This window comes from Tachyglossus aculeatus, chromosome 26, assembly GCF_015852505.1.
Source record: "Tachyglossus aculeatus isolate mTacAcu1 chromosome 26, mTacAcu1.pri, whole genome shotgun sequence".
Taxonomy (NCBI): Eukaryota; Metazoa; Chordata; class Mammalia; order Monotremata; family Tachyglossidae; genus Tachyglossus; species Tachyglossus aculeatus.
In genome coordinates, this window is record NC_052091.1 from 19,293,827 (window position 1) to 19,311,200 (window position 17,374).

General features: G+C 47.7%; 1 protein-coding gene across 2 annotated transcripts in view; it reads right to left on the minus strand.

The window, feature by feature from the left end:
- The window catches only part of HDGFL3 (HDGF like 3), a 49,180-nt gene extending 32,087 nt beyond the window's left edge, over positions 1 to 17,093 (minus strand). For both annotated transcript variants that reach the window (XM_038767355.1, XM_038767354.1), the window contains exon 1: positions 16,971 to 17,093. In XM_038767355.1, coding sequence (XP_038623283.1) covers positions 16,971 to 17,054 — 84 coding nt within the window. In that variant the 5' untranslated portion in view covers positions 17,055 to 17,093. The remainder of the gene's footprint in view (positions 1 to 16,970) is intronic.
- Positions 17,094 to 17,374: the final 281 nt, after the last annotated feature.

Genomic DNA, 17,374 nt, shown 5'->3' on the forward strand with positions numbered 1-17,374 from the left:
TGAGAAGGGAGGTGAATTTATAAATATTACCACAGAAGACCCTTGGCAAGACTCAGGTGTGCTTCCTGACGAAAAAGGCTATTCAACCTACGCTGGACAAATTCTTCACTATCACGGTCAGGAGAAGAAACTTTCTGCAAAGACTTAATCATTCCAATTCCTCATTTATTTAGAAGAGGCATATTACGTTTTGACTCTTCGTAGGCAGGGAATGCGTGTTATATCGTTATACTGTCCTCCCCCAAGTGCAGTGCAAGTACAGTGCAGAACACCAACAACTCTGCTCTGTGGAGAAGTTGTAAAGAGGCAGAAATGCAAAAAAACCCGCTTAGGGGAATGTCGATTGGAACGAGATTAGGCTAAAGAACTGGGGCACCCATAGTTGGCGGTTTCAATACATAAGGAAAGAGCACTGTACTAAGCCCTTGGGAGAGTACAACAGAGTTGGCAGACGCATTCCCTGCCCATGAGTTCACGGTGTAGAGGGGGGGACAGCTATTAATACAATGAATTTATAATATATAATTTAAAGATATGTATATAAGTATTTTTATGGTATTTGTTAAGTGCTTACTGCGTGTCAGGCACTTCCTATGTGCTGGGGTAATAATAATAATTATAACAACAATTATTATTATTATTACTACGGTACTTGTTAAGCACTTACTATGTGCCAAGTAGAGAAGCAGCGTGGCTCAGTGGAAAGAGCCCGGCTTTGGAGTCAAAGATCATGGGTTCAAATCCCAGCTCCGCCAACTGTGTGACTTTGGGCAAGTCACTTAACTTCTCTGGGCCTCAGTTACCTCATCTGTAAAATGGGGATTAAAACTGTGAGCCCCTCCCCCACCCCAGGACAACCTAATCAGCTTGTAACCTCCCCAGCGCTTAGAACAGTGCTTTGCACATAGTAAGCGCTTAATACCATTATTATTATTATTAAGTACTGTCCTAAGGCCATGCTGCTTGGTGGTGGAGGCGGGGTGGGGTGGGAAGTCAACAGGATTGAGAAGTGACAGGAATCATGTGGCTTTGAGTGACAGGGATCATCGATAATAAGAATAATATTGTGATATTTGTTATGTGCTTTCTACGTGCCAGGCACTGTACTAAGTCCTGGGGTGGGTACAAGCAAATCGAGTTAGACACCATTCCTGTCCCATGTGGGGCTCCCTGTCTCAATCCCCATTTTACAGATGAGGTAACTGAGGCCCGGAGAAGTGAAGTGACGTGCCCGTGGTCATGTGGCGGACAAGCGGTGGAGGTGGAATTAGAATCCAGGTCCTTTTGACTCTCAGGCCTGGGCTCTACAGACTAGGCTACGCTGCTTTCTCTATATTTTCGCTTCTATACATAGCCTGACACTTTGCCATTTTTCCCATCTGTAATTTATTTTAATGTCTGTCACTGTCTCCAGCACTTAGTCTGTTGGCAGCGATCACGTCTCCCAATTCTGCTGTATTGGACTCTCCCCAGCACTGAGGATAGTGCTCTGCACACAGCAAGGGCTCAGTAAACACCACTGACTGACTGAAGTAAACAAGAAATAAACACTGAATGATTTTAAAAGTTATTTCATTCATTTATCCATTGAGAAATAGTGTGGTAGAATGGCCTGGGAGTCAGGAGGTCATGAGTTCTAATCCCTGCTCCGCCACTTTTCTGCTGTGTGACCTTGGTCAACTCACTTCACTTCCCTGGGCTTCAGTTCCCTCATCTGTAAAATGGGGATGGAGACTGTGAGCGCCACGTGGGACAGGGACTGTGTCCAACCCGATTTGCTTGTATCCACCCCAGCGCTTAGTACAGTGCCTGGCACACAGTCAGCCCTTAACAAGTACCATAATAATGATAATAATAATATTTGTATTTTGGCTTCTTTTTAAATATGCTTTTCAATCCAACAACTGATGGTATTTACTGAGTGCTTACTATGTGCAAAGCACTGGACTAAGTGCTTGGGAGAGCCCAATGCAACAGAATTGTACGCATAATCCTGGCTCTGCCACTTGTCTGCTGTGTGACCTTGGGTAAGTCACTTCACTTCCCTGGGCCTCAGTTACCTCATCTGTAAAATGAGGATTGAGACTATGAGCTCCATATGGGACAGGGACTGTGCTTAGTAGAGTGCCAGACACACAGTAAGAGCTTAACAAATACCATTGTTGTTATTATTATTATCATAATGAGCTTCTAGACCAGTACTGTCCATATTTTTACAGTCTGTGTCCGCGTTTAGATTACAAGCCCCTTCCTCAAGGGCAGGGATGGGGGTCTTCTCACACTGCTGTGGTCGGTCGGTCAGTCAGTCATCTTTATTGAGCACTTACTGTATGCACAGCACTGTACTGAGCACTTGGGAGAGGACTACAATATGACAGACACATTCCCTGCCCACAAGCGCTGTGTACAGTGCTCACCAGGAGCATTCGATAAATGTTGATAAAGATCAAAGGTCACCTCTCAAAGGTCACCTCTCAAAGGTCACCAATGACCTCCTGCTTGCCAAATCCAACGGCTCATACTCTGTCCTAATCCTCCTCGACCTCTCAGCTGCCTTTGACACTGTGGACCACCCCCTTCTCCTCAACATGCTATCTGACCTTGGCTTCACAGACTCCGTCCTCTCCTGGTTCTCCTCTTATCTCTCCGGTCGTTCTTTCTCAGTCTCTTTTGCAGGCTCCTCCTCCCCCTCCCATCCTCTTACTGTGGGAGTTCCCCAAGGTTCAGTGCTTGGTCCCCTTCTGTTCTCAATCTACACTCACTCCCTTGGTGACCTCATTCGCTCCCACGGCTTCAACTATCACCTCTACGCTGATGACACCCAGATCTACATCTCTGCCCCTGCTCTCTCCCCCTCCCTCCAGGCTCGCATCTCCTCCTGCCTTCAGGACATCTCCATCTGGATGTCCGCCCGCCACCTAAAGCTCAACATGTCGAAGACTGAGCTCCTTGTCTTCCCTCCCAAACCTTGTCCTCTCCCTGACTTTCCCATCGCTGTTGACGGCACTACCATCCTTCCCGTCTCACAAGCCCGCAACCTTGGTGTCATCCTCGACTCCGCTCTCTCATTCACCCCTCACATCCAAGCCGTCACCAAAACCTGCCGGTCTCAGCTCCGCAACATTGCCAAGATCCGCCCTTTCCTCTCCATCCAAACCGCTACCCTGCTAATTCAAGCTCTCATCCTATCCCGTCTGGACTACTGCACTAGCCTTCTCTCTGATCTCCCATCCTCGTGTCTCTCTCCACTTCAATCCATACTTCATGCTGCTGCCCGGATTATCTTTGTCCAGAAACGCTCTGGACATATCACTCCCCTCCTCAAAAACCTCCAATGGCTACCGATCAATCTGCGCATCAGGCAGAAACTCCTCACCCTGGGCTTCAAGGCTCTCCATCACCTCGCCCCCTCCTACCTCACCTCCCTTCTGTCCTTCTACTGCCCAGCCCGCACCCTCCGCTCCTCCACCACTAATCTCCTCACTGTACCTCGCTCTCGCCTGTCCCGCCATCGACCCCCGGCCCACGTCATCCCCCGGGCCTGGAATGCCCTCCCTCTGCCCATCCGCCAAGCTAGCTCTCTTCCTCCCTTCAAGGCCCTCCTGAGAGCTCACCTCCTCCAGGAGGCCTTCCCAGATTGAGCCCCTTCTTTCCTCTCCCCCTCGTCCCCCTCTCCATCCCCCCGCCTTACCGCCTTCCCCTCCCCACAGCACCTGTATATATGTATATATGGTTGTACATATTTATTACTCTGTTTATTTATTTATTTATTTATTTAACTTGTACATTTCTATCCTACTTATTTTATTTTGTTGGTATGTTTGGTTCTGTTCTCTGTCTCCCCCCTTTTAGACTGTGAGCCCACTATCGGGTAGGGACTGTCTCTATGTGATGCCAATTTGTACTTCCCAAGCGCTTAGTACAGTGCTCTGCACATAGTAAGCGCTCAATAAATACGATTGATTGATTGATTGAATGGGAAAGGCCAGCTAGTTCTCCCAACAATAATAATAAACGTGGTTTCTGTTAAGCGCTTCCTATGGGCCAAGCACTGGGGTGAATATGAGCATATCGGGTTAGACACAGTCCCTGTTCCATGTGGGGCTCAATCTCAATCCCCATTTTACAGAAGAGGTAACTGAGGCCCAGAGAAGCATAGTGACTTGCCCAAGGTCACACAGCAGCAGACATGTGGTGGAGCTGGGATCAGAACCCATGACCTCCTGAGTCCCAGGCTCTGTCCACTATGCCATGACAACCGACTTCCAGGAGGGTATCAATGAGAAAAAGTGGCTTTCACTGTTTTTTTTCAAGCCCTATGGCTCCATCCCAAGCAGAGGACTTCCATGGGCGCTTAGTACTTTAAGCAGTTAGTACAGTGCTCTGCACATAGTAAGCGCTCAATAAATACGATTGATGATGATGGGCTGGGCACAGCCACACAGAGATGCCCCGAAAGGAAAACTGGGGCGACCGAGGGGAGCCGGAAAGACAACAACGCTGACGACCCAGCCACCGGGGAGCACATCGATATTTCTAATATCTCTGGGTTACTTAGTTTGAGAAGAGGTTGATATTTTTAAGAGATTGCATCCTTTCTGTGGCCCAATCGGCTTCCGAGCCACTGACGTTGCATACAGCGTTTTCCAAAACACGTCAGAGGTCGGAAGGTAGGGCATATCCAAAATCGCCAATTTTTATTTGGACAATCATGACGCTTCTTTAACCAAGCTGCTGGCCCCTGGTTCCATACTTACTGATTTGGGAAATTAGTCATTTAGGAACAGACAGAAGCACAAGCATTTCTAAAGTCAGAAAAACCAAACAAAACAAAAAACTTGGAGGCATCTCATCAATTCCTCAAACTGATCCGTAGAATTTCTTAAGCACAATATACCATTTGTGAATCCATGCCGAGATCCTTAATTGAACCATAACTGCTTAGGTAGTTCCCTGTTCCATCCACAATTAGCATTACAAATATCTTCTCTACTGCTGACTTCGTGTTCACCAGCATATAATTCCTGATGGTTTCTCAGCTTCCTTTTCAGTTTGGGATTTTTCTTCCTAAATTATTCTAAATTCTAATGACTTGGGACTGTTGCACCCCTTGAGGGACACACATTATGCCTGCCCTGATTAACTTGTATCCACTCCAGTGCTGACACACAGTAAGTGCCTAACAGATACAATAAGAATAACATTATATTTTGCCACTTTTTCACATTATTCACAGTCCCTCCTAGATCCTCAATGATCTCCAACCTTCAACCTTCCATCCAAAAAGGCTTTAATAGCATTGAGACAAAGAAGTTATGCCTTCCTATTTTTAAGCTAACTCAGATAATAATAATAATGATGATAATAAGGACGGTATTCAATTAGCACTTACGCTCCACACTCTGGGATACGACACAAGTCACTTTGACTGGACACAATCTCTGTGCCATATGGGGCTCACTGTTTAATAAACCAAAGGCATTTATTGAGCGCTTTACTGTGTGCAGAGCACTGTACTAAGTGCTTGGGAGAGTACAATGTAACAGACACATTCCCTGCCCGTGACGAGCTAGATCAAGAGAGAGGGTCAGCAGGCACTTTAGCCCCATTTTGCAGATGAGAAAATTTAAGGAATCAGGTTTTTAGGAGATTTGCCCAGGATCACGTAAAGGCAAGTGGCAGGGCTGGGACTAGAACCCAGATCTTGATTCCCACTTCCATGCTCCTTCCACTAGGCCACACTGCCTCCCACGTGGAGAATTAATAAAAACATCTCTTCAAATGACGGCGATGGTACACACACTAATGACAGGTAAATTACGGAATACAAGGGCAAATCCCTTCTAACCCCGGCCTTTTAATTTAGAACATTCACTTTCTTAATTCCCCTCTTTTAGGAAAATCCAATTATCGTCATCAATTATTTATTAAGCACTCAAAGCACGGCTCCTGTAAAGTGGAAGACAATTTACATAAAAAACACAATCCCGTCCTTAAAGATCTCATATGCGGTCCAGGAGAGTTCCAGATTGTTCACCTTTTACGTGCTACTTTTCATTTTTTTAACTGATCCCTACTGTACTTTCTTTGTTTTCTTTTTCTGATTCTCCTTCTAGTTCTCAGGAGAATGTGTCTGGTGGGTTTGATTTGAATGATCCATTTCAATAACTCCAAGGGGGATGATTAAATATCTACAGTGAAATACTGAAAAGGCTTTTACCTTTCCCGTTATGCACTTGCCCTTGCCTGTCTCCCCCTCGAGACTGTCAGCTCGTTGAGGGCATGGAACACGTCTGCTAATTCTGGTGGCTTGACCTCTCCCAAGCGCTTACATAGTAAGCGCTCAAAAAATATAATTGATCGACTCTTCCTCAAGGAGAGTGGCCTACTACACATAGCCAACTTCTTGCAGATATCAAAGTGGGAATAGGTTATATCAGATAACACTTCAAGTGCATAAAGTAATAATAATGGTATTTGTTAGGCAACTGTCCTTTATGGGGCTCACTAAGTGGGAGGGAGAGCGGATATTTAATCCCCATTTTACAGATAACTGCTAAAGCACAGAGTAGTGAAGTGATTTGCCCAAGGTCAGCCAGCAGACAAGTGGCAGACGCATGATTAGAACCCAGGTCCTCCAACTCCCAGGCCCACACACTTTCCACTAGGCTAGGCTACTTCCAAGGTGCACAGAGAAAAGCACTCTGAGGAATCCATGCCTGTGGATCCCTCACTGTCTGCTGTTCAGCACATCACCTTCCCCAGCAGCGTTGTGGAGTGCCTAATGGGTGTTGCAGTGGGAAAAGCAAGGGCTTGGGAGTCAGAGGACCTGGGTTCTAATCCCAGATCCGCCCCTTGTCTGTTGGGTGACCTTGGGCAAGTCACTTCACTTCTCTGGGCCTCAGTTACCTCATCTGTAAAATGGAAATTGAGATCGTGAGCCCTGTGTGGGACAGGGATTGTGCCCTACTCGATTATCTTGTATCTGCCACAGCGCTTAGTACAGTGCCAGGGCTGTTAGCAATCAATCAATCAACCAGTCGTATTTACTGAGCGCTTACTGTGTGCAGAGCACTGTACTAAGCGCTTCGGAAATACAAGATGGCAACATATAGAGACAGCCCCTACCCAACAGTGGGCTCACAGTCTAAAAGGGGGAGACAGAGAACAAAACCAAACATACTAACAAAATAAAATAAATAGAATAGATATGTACAAGTAAAATAGAGTAATAAATATGTACAGACATATACAGCACAATTATTATTATTATGTAGAGACCCGAATTACAAATTTGGGTACATTCAATAGAAATAAGATGCTGTCCTTGCCTTCAAGGAGTTTACCATCTAATGGGGGAGACAAACTATCTTACATTGCCAAATACACAACATAGTACAAGAGCAAGAACACAGATATAAATAACAGCAATAATGATGGGATTTAGTAAATCAATCAATCGTATTTATTGAACGCTTACTATGGGCAAAGCACTGACTGTGAGCCCCATGTGGGACAAACCTGATTACCTTGTATCCCCCCGGTGCTTAGAACAGTGCTTCGCACATAGTAAGAGCTTAACAAATACCAAAATTATTATTATTATTATTACTAAGTGCTCGGGAGAGTACAATAGAATTAGCAGACATGCTCCCTGCCCATATTGCATGCTTACTGTATGCCATGGATTAGAACAGATTCTAGGATAAATAGATCAGAAAGAGTTCCTGCCCAACATGGGGCTTGCAGTCTAGGATGAAGGGACTTTACAGGTCAATCTCTCATTGGTGTTATTGAGTGCTTACCGTGTGCAGAGCACTGTACTAAGTGCTCGGGGGGGAGGATGATACCACAGAATTAGCAGTCACGGTCCCTTCCTAGAACGCGCTTACAGCCTAGAGGGATCAGGAAACCGAGACCCCAAGTCAGGCAGCAGTCAAGGGGCAGAACCGAAACTCGAACCTGGGTCTTCTGACGCCCAGACCCCACCCTCTTCCCATGTGGCCGATGGCTTTCCAATAAATGAAGGCAGCTTGTCAAGCAATTAAATATGCCGCAAGTAACACGGAACATACAAGGAAGCCGGGGTAAGGGTGGGTGGCTAGTAGGAGTATGTCCCTGGAGGAGGGGTGACTTTTTAGGAGTTTTGGAAAGAGTGTGATGTGGCTGGGCAGAATTGAGGAAGGAGTTTCATCTAGGCTGTAAGCTTGTTGTGGGTAGGGAATGTTTCTGTTTATTGTTGTATTGGACTCTCCCCAGAGCTTAGTATAGTGCTCCTCACATATAGTAGAACTGAATGAATGTTGGGGTAAAGGCACGAGAAATGGCAGACATCTACTTTGATGTTTTTCTCTCTTTTTATTTTGCAAAAATAATAACAATGCCCTTTAAATAATACCAGCGTTTCCTCGTATTGAATTATTTCATCATCCCATGAAGAAACGGTAATTATTTAGTATTGAGCCTCCTCTAGTTCCCCCGCTGAGCCTCTGGGCATCTGATTTATTTCAGTGGCAGTCTTTTCACATGTTGACATTCAGGTTTCTCTTCTCTCTTGCCCTAAACCATGTTTTTTTTTCCCCTTGCCAATATCCCGCAGAAGCAGCATGGCTTAGGGGCTACGGCCCAGGCCTGGGGTCCTAATCCCGGCTCCGCCAAGTCTGCTGTGTGATCTCGAGCAAGTCACTTCCCTTCTCTGGGCCTCAGTTACTTCATCTGGAAAAAATGGGGATTAAGAGCGTGAGCTCCATGTGGGACAGGGACCGTGCCCAAACTGATTAATCTGGATATACCCCAGCGCTTAAAGCAGTGCTTGGCACATAGCAGGCACTTAGCAAGTACCGTACTTTTATTATTATGCACTCACACCAGGGACTCATTAACTGATCGATTCGGCTACCCCTCCCAAGTCCTCCCACCCAAACTCCTGTGTCTAAAATCCATCTCCTTGGAATACAGCCTCCTCTCCCTAACCCCTTCTTCAGGTAGTTGGGCACTTTTTTCAGCCCTCAAACACCGATCCCAAATGCTGGAGGGGGGGGGGGGGGGCGGGGGGGACACTCCACTCACCTCTTCACGGAGAAACACAATGCCAAAGCGCTTTCTACCCTGTTTCAATATTACATGCCACAAAACAGTGGAATTGAAATTCTACACTGTTCTTTGATTATTAAAGCATCACTGAAGACAAAAAGTAGCTAGTTCAACTGGCCTCAATTTTCTATTTTTATCAACATTGAGACCCACTTGGATGAGATACACTGCCTTGTGGAGAAAACATCCTTTCAAGTGGTATTTGGCTAAGCACTTCCTAGGTGCCAGGCACTGTGCTAAGCCCTGGGGTAGATACAAGTTAACCATCATCATCATCATCATCATCAATCGTATTTATTGAGCGCTTACTATGTGCAGAGCACTGTACTAAGCGCTTGGGAAGTACAAATTGGCAAGATATAGAGACAGTCCCTACCCAACAGTGGGCTCACAGTCTAAAAGGGGGAGACGGAGAACAAAACCAAACATACTACCAAAATAAAATAAATAGAATAGATATGTACAAGTAAAATAAATAAATAAATAGAGTAATAAATATGTACAAACATATATACATGTTGTATATACATATATACATGTATATATACATGTACACATATATACATATGTATATACATACATACACATACATAGGTTGGACCCAGTCCTTGTCCCTCATGGGGCTCACACAGTTTTAATCCACATTTTACAGATGAGGGAAGGGAGGCATAAAGAAGTGAAGTGACTTGTCCAAAGTCACCCAGCAGACACGTGGCAGGGCCGGGGATTAAAACCTTCTAACTCCCAGTCCCGGGCTCTAGCCACTAGGCTACGCGGCTACAATACCAACAAGGAGAGAACTGATAACACTCTGTTGAGCAAAACAGGGTTTGGGGGTGGTTGGAATTTATTTCATCCAACATCAATTCAGTAATTTAATCAAACCAGACCTCCATGAAAAGGTGTCCCCTGGTGCTTTTAATTTAAATTTGCAGGCAGCATGACACAGTGGATAGAGCACAGGCCTGGGAGTTGGAAAGTCACGGATTCCCGGCTCTGCCACTTGTCTGCTGTGTGGCCTAGGCCTCCGCTCCTCTGTGCCTCAGTTCCCTCATCTGTAAAATGGGGATTGAGATGGCGAGCCCCACGTGGGACAGGGACTGTGTCCAACCCAACTGGCTTGCACCCGCCCCGGTGCTTAGTGCAGTGCCTGGCACAGAGTAAGTGCCTAACAAATACCACAATAACTCCCTGGGGCACATCTATTCCGCTATTCTGTGAAACACATATCTATTCTATTTATTTTATTTTGTTAGTATGTTTGGTTTTGTTCTCTGTCTCCCCCTTTAAGACCGTGAGCCCACTGTTGGGTAGGGACTGTCTCTATATGTTGCCAATTTGTACTTCCCAAGCGCTTAGTACAGTGCTCTGCACATAGTAAGCGCTCAATAAATACGATTGATGATGATGATGATGTCCCTATTTTGCACTTGAATGGAAGAGAATGCTTTATTGAGCACCTCTACAATTAATACCTCCTCTTCTTTACACCCATTTCTCCTTTTCTTCAAGAATTCACCAGCAAGCTCCCCTGCAGACCGTAAGCTGGTTATGGGCAGGGAACGTGTCTGCCAATTCTACTGTACTGTACTCACCCAAGAGCTAAGTACAGTGCTCGGTACATAGTAAGCGCTCAAAGAATACCACTGATTGATTGACTGATATTACTCTTCCTAGTCCCTGGACCCTTGTACATTTCCAAAGCCTGCTCACCCAATCGGTTGCAAACTATTAGAGCTGAATCAATCAATGGTATTTATTGAGCGCTTACTTTGTGCCGAGCACTGTACGAAGCGCTTGGAAAAATACAACGGAACAGAGTTGGAAGATGTGGTCGCTGCCCACAACGAGCTGAAAATGTGTCCAAACCCAATTTGCTTGTCCACCCCAGGGCTTAGGACACTGCCTGGCATATATTAAGTGCTTAACAAATAGCAATCAATCAATCAATCAATCAATCGTATTTATTGAGCGCTTACTATGTGCAGAGCACTGTACTAAGCGCTTGGGAAGTACAAATTGGCATCACATAGAGACAGTCCCTACCCAACAGTGGGCTCACAGTCTAAAAGGGGGAGACAGAGAACAGAACCAAACATACCAACAAAATAAAATAAGTAGGATAGAAATGTACAAGTAAAATAAATAAATAAATAAACAGAGTAATAAATATGTACAACCATATATACATATATACAGGTGCTGTGGGGAAGGGAAGGAGGTAAGACGGGGATGGAGAGGGGGACGAGGGGGAGAGGAAAGAAGGGGCTCAGTCTGGGAAGGCCTCCTGGAGGAGGTGAGCTCTCAGCAGGGCCTTGAAGGGAGGAAGAGAGCTAGCTTGGCGGATGGGCAGAGGGAGGGCATTCCAGGCCCGGGGGATGACGTGGGCCGGGGGTCGATGGCGGGACAGGCGAGAGCGAGGTACAGTGAGGAGATTAGTGGTGGAGGAGCGGAGGGTGCGGGCTGGGCAGTAGAAGGAGAGAAGGGAGGTGAGGTAGGAGGGGGCGAGGTGATGGAGAGCCTTGAAGCCCAGGGTGAGGAGTTTCTGCCTGATGCGCAGATTGATCGGTAGCCATTGGAGGTTTTTGAGGAGGGGAGTGATATGTCCAGAGCGTTTCTGGACAAAGATAATCCGGGCAGCAGCATGAAGTATGGATTGAAGTGGAGAGAGACACGAGGATGGGACAGCACAATTAGCACAATTGTTATTACTGGTATTATAAAATCCTGATTCCTTCCAAGTCTGCAAGAATCGGCGTCCCCTGCTCCCACCCCCAAATCCCCAAGTCCAGTCTAACAAGTCTCCAAGTCCAATCAATCAAATCCCCAATCCAGTCAAACACATCTGCAAGTCCAATCAAATTCCCACCAAGTCCAAATTCCCAAGTCCAATCAATCAATCAAATCCCCTTCAAGTCCAATCAATCAAAATCTCCAAGTCCAGTCAACCAGTGGTATTTACTGAGTGCTTCCTATGTGCAGAGCAATCAGTCATATTTATCAAATGCTTACTTTGGATAGAGCCCAGAGGTAAGGTCTTGGGAGAGTGTCTTACAACAGAGTTGGTAGACACATTCTCTGCCCACAACGAGCTCACAGTCAGTGGTACTTACTGAGCGCTTACTGTGTGCAGAGCACTGTACTAAGCGCTTGGGAGCGGATAATACAACAGAATTAGCAGAAACGTTCCCTGCCCATAACAAGTAGTGTTTGGCCATGGTTCCACTCCATAAAGGACCCACCTGGGTAATTCCTCCAGCTGTTTTCAAGAAGGCAGGCAAGCATACATACCCTTCCATTCAAACATTTACTGAGCACTTACTGTATGCAGAACACTGTACTAGGCGCTTGGAAAAGTACAACACAACAATAAACAGTGATATTCCCTGCCCACATGGGGCTTATAGTCTAGAGGGGAGGAGATAGACAACAATACAAACATATAAACAGTCATTGAGTTATCTTAGAGGAGACATGTCTATCAACTCTATTACATTGTATTCTCCCAAGCATTTAGTACAGTGCTCTGCACACATTAAGCGCTCACTAACTACCACTGCCTGTAAACTCGTTGTTGGTGGAGAACACGGCTACCAACTCTGTTCTCTTGTACTCTCCCAAGGGCTTAGTACAGTGCTCTGCACACAGTAAGCGCTCAATATTACTGACTGTCCGATTCTGCTCACACATGCTCGACCCGCTCTGGGTGGGGAGCTTACTTGCCATCTCTGTTGTATTGTCTTCCCCCGAGTGCTTAGTCCAGTGCTCTGGGCACTCAATAAATACCACTGACGGATTGATTATTCTCTCTCCTGTTTTCCCGGGCTGAGGGCAGCGAACACACCTATCAACTCTGTGGTACGGTTCTCTCCCGGGTGCTTAGTCCCGTGTTCTGCACCCAAGAAGCGCTCAATAAATACCACTGACTGACTGACGTGCTTACCAACTCTGTTGTACTGTCCTCTCCGGGGCGCTCAGTCAAGTGCTCAGCACCCAAGAAGTGCTCAATAAATACCACTGACTGACGTGCTTACCAACTCTGTTGTACTGTCCTCTCCAGGGTGCTCAGTCCAGTGCTCAGCACCCAAGAAGCGTTCAATAAATACCACTGAGGATTGATTACCCCCTCCCTGCTCCAGGCAGAGACCGTACCTGCCAACTCTGTTGTATTGTCCTCTCCTGGGCGTTCAGTCCAGTGCTTGGCACCCAGGAGGCGTTCAATAAATACCACTGCCTGACTTATTCCCCACCCCAGCGTTTAGTACAGCGCCGGTCCCATCGTCAGCACTTAATAAATCCCATAAATTGTATCATTATTATGCTCCTGGCCGCTCCCCCGACTCCTGCCAACTCCGCTGTACCGTCCTCTCCCAAGCATTCAGCCTGGAGGTCGGCACCAAGGAGGCGTTCAATAAATACCACCAACCGACTGATTCCCCTCCCCGGCGCTTAGTCCAGTGGCCACCGCACTGAATGTGAGCCCGCTGTTGTGTCGGGACCGTCTCTATCTGTGGCCGACTTGTACTTCCCCAGAGTTTAGTCCAGTGCTCTACACACAGTCGGCGCTCAATAAATACGACTGACTGAATGAATGGCTGCCATCAGGTGGATTAATTCATTCATTCATATTAATTGAGATTATTATGATGAGGTTGCCCCCAGTCCCGCTGTGGGCGGTGAACGTGCCCGCCAAGGCAGGTGGTATTGCTGTCCTTTGATTCATTCGGTGCTTTGCACACAGTAAGCGCTTAATAAATACCAAAATTATTCTTCATTCAATTGTATTTATTGTTTGATGTTTCATGGTATTTGTTAAGCGCTTACTATGTGCAAAGCCCTGCTTACTGAGCGCTGTGTGCACAGCACTGGACTAAGCGCTTGGGAAGTCCAACTGGGCAACAGAGACGGTCCCTACCCAACAACAGGCTCGCAGTCTAGACGGGGGGGAGCCAGACAACACAACCAAACCATCAAAATAGAATTCTAGATATCTACATATCATTAATTCTCTTAATTCTATATATCTACATATCATTAACTTAACTTCTCTGAGCCTCAGTTCCCTCATCTGTAAAACGGGGATGAAGACTGGGAGCCCCACAGGGGACAACCTGATCACCTTGTATCTCCCCCCCTCAGCGCTTAGAACGGTGCTTTTCACATAGTAAGCGCTTAACAAATGCCATCATTATTATTCACACAATCGTACTTATTGAGCGCTGTGGGCACAGCACTGGACTAAGCGCTTCGGAAGTCCAATTGGGTAACAGATCGAGACGGTCCCAACAACGGGCTCGCAGTCTAGACGGGGGGGAGCCAGACAACACAACCAAACCATCAAGATAGAATTCTAGATATCTACACATCATTAACTGCTCTGAATTCTAGATATCTACACATCATTAACTTCTCTGAGCCTCAGTTCCCTCATCTGTAAAACGGGGATGAAGACTGGAAGCCCCATGCGGGACAACCTGATCACCTTGTATCCCTGAGAAGCAGCGTGGCCCAGTGGAAAGAGCCCAGGCTTTGGAGTCAGAGGTCATGGGTTCAAATCCCGGCTCTGCCAATTGTCAGCTGTGTGACTCTGGGCAAGTAACTTCTCTGAACCTCAGTGACCTCTTCTGTAAAATGGGGATTAAAACTGTGAGCCCCCTGTGGGGCAACCTGATCACCGTATAACCTCCCCAGTGCCTAGAACAGAGCTTTCCACATAGTAAGTGCTTAATAAATGCCATTATTATTATTATTCCCCCCACCAGCGCTTAGAACGGTGCTTGGCACATAGTAAGCACTTAACAAATACCGTCATTATTATCATTAAAAAACACAATGATCTTATCCCGGCTCCGCCGCTTGTCAGCTGTGTGACCTTGGGCAAGTCACTTCACTTCTCTGGGCCTCAGTTCCTTCATCTGTAAAATGGGGATGAAGACTGCGGGCCCCACATGGGACAACCTGATTACCTCGTGCCTACCCCGGCAATTAGAACGGTGCTTGGCACATAGTAAGCGCTTAACAAATACCATCCTTATTATCATTAAAAAACACAATGATCTTATCCCAGCTTATCAGCTGTGTGACCTTGGGCAAGTCACTTCACTTCTCTGGGCCTCAGTTCCCTCATCTGAGGGATTAGATTAGGCACGGGATTACCTCGTGCCTACCCCAGTGCTTAGAACGGTGCTTGGCACATAGTAAGCGCCTGACAAATACCAACATTATTACGTGAAGCAGCGTGGCTCAGTGGAAAGAGCCCGGGCTTGGGAGTTGGAGATCATGGGTTCAAATCCCGGCTCCACCGATTGTCGGCTGTGTGACTTTGGGCAAGTCACTTCATTGGGCTTTGGTTCCCTCATCTGTAAATGGGGATGAAGACTGTGAGCCCCACATGGGACAACTTGATCACCTTGTATCCTCCCCTGCGCCTACTGGCACATAGTAAGCGCTTAACAAATATGCAAATTATTATTATTATTAACTGTACACCATTATTACGCGAAGCACCATGGCTCAGTGGAAAGAGCCCGGGCTTGGGAGTCGCAGATCAAGGGTTCAAATCCCGGCTCCACCGATTGTCGGCTGTGTGACTTTGGGCAAGTCAATCAATCAATCAATCAATCATATTTATTGGGCACTTACTGTGTGCAGAGCACTGGACTAAGCGCTTGGGAAGTACAAGTTGGCAACACACAGAGACAGTCCCTACCCAACAGTGGGCTCACTGGGCTTCGGTTCCCTCATCTGTAAATGGGGATGAAGACTGTGAGCCCCACATGGGACAACCTGATCACCTTGTATCCTCCCCTGCGCCTACTGGCACGTAGTAAGCGCTTAACAAATACCCAAATTATTATTATTATTAACCGTACAACATTATGACGTGAAGCAGCGCGGCTCAGTGGAAAGAGCCCGGGCTTGGGGAGTCGCAGATCACGGGTTCAAATCCCGGCTCCACCGATTGTCAGCTGTGTGACTTTGGGCAAGTCACTTCACTGGGCTTCGGTTCCCTCATCTGTAAATGGGGATGAAGATTGTGAGCCCCACATGGGACAACCTGATCACCTTGTATCCTCCTCTGCGCCTACTGGCACGTAGTAAGCGCTTAACAAATACCCAAATTATTATTATTATTAACCGTACAACGTTATGACGTGAAGCAGCGCGGCTCAGTGGAAAGAGCCCGGGCTTGGGGAGTCGCAGATCACGGGTTCAAATCCCGGCTCCACCGATTGTCGGCTGTGTGACTTTGGGCAAGTCACTTCCCTCACCTGTAAACGGGGGTGAAGACTGTGAGCCCCACATGGGACAACCTGATCCCCTTGGCACCCAGTGCCTTTTAGACTGTGAGCCCCATGTTGGGTAGGGACTGTCTCTAGATGTTGCCAATTTGTACTTCCTAAGCGCTTAGTACAGCGCTCTGCACATAGTAGGCGCTCAATAAATTGATGGATAGGAAGCGCTTAACAGATACCCATCCTCCCCTGCGCCTCCTGGGAGCGCTTAACAAATACCCAAACGATCATCAGCTGCGCGGCCTCGGTCGCTGGGGCGACGGGGGATACGGGAGGGATGGATGGGGACCGGAAGTTGGCCAACCGGGCCTTGGCTCAAATTTAGGCAGGCTTCGGGGGCCGGACTAGGCCGCGCCCGCCGCCGACCGGCCGGGACCGGCGGGGAGGGGGCTACGGGAGGGGGGAATAGGTGGGGGGGCCTCGGCGGGGTGGGGGGCGCGGGCAGGGGCCGCTCCGACCCCGCGATGCCCACCCCTCGGGCGTCGTGGTGGTGATGGGGATGGCAATGGCCGGTCCTGGGGGGAGGGTGATGGGGCTGGAGGCGCCCTGAGGGGAGGAAGGGGAGGCGCGGGCCTCACTCACCCGGGCCGGCCAGTGCGGGTAGCCCTTCATCTTGGCGAAGACCAGCTCCCCCGCCTTGTAGTCGCGGGGCCGCGGGCGCGCCATGGGAGCCCGCCTGAGGCCCTGCGGCCGGGCCGGACGGAGGGCGGGACCGGCCGCCGAGCCCCAGCCGATTCGGCGCCGGCGGCGACCGCACACACGCTCTTCAGCGCGCGCCGCCGCCCGTTGGTTCTCTGGGACGCGGACCCCCGAAAACGCGCCCGCCCGCCCGAGGACAAGCTGCGGCGCTGGACCCTCCTCACGCTTCCCCTCCCCACAGCACCTCGAGATTATATTTGTAAACATTTATTCCTCTGTTTATTTCACTTGGACAGATTTACTCTATCTGGTTTATACGTTCTAGACTAGTAAGTGCTCAATAAATG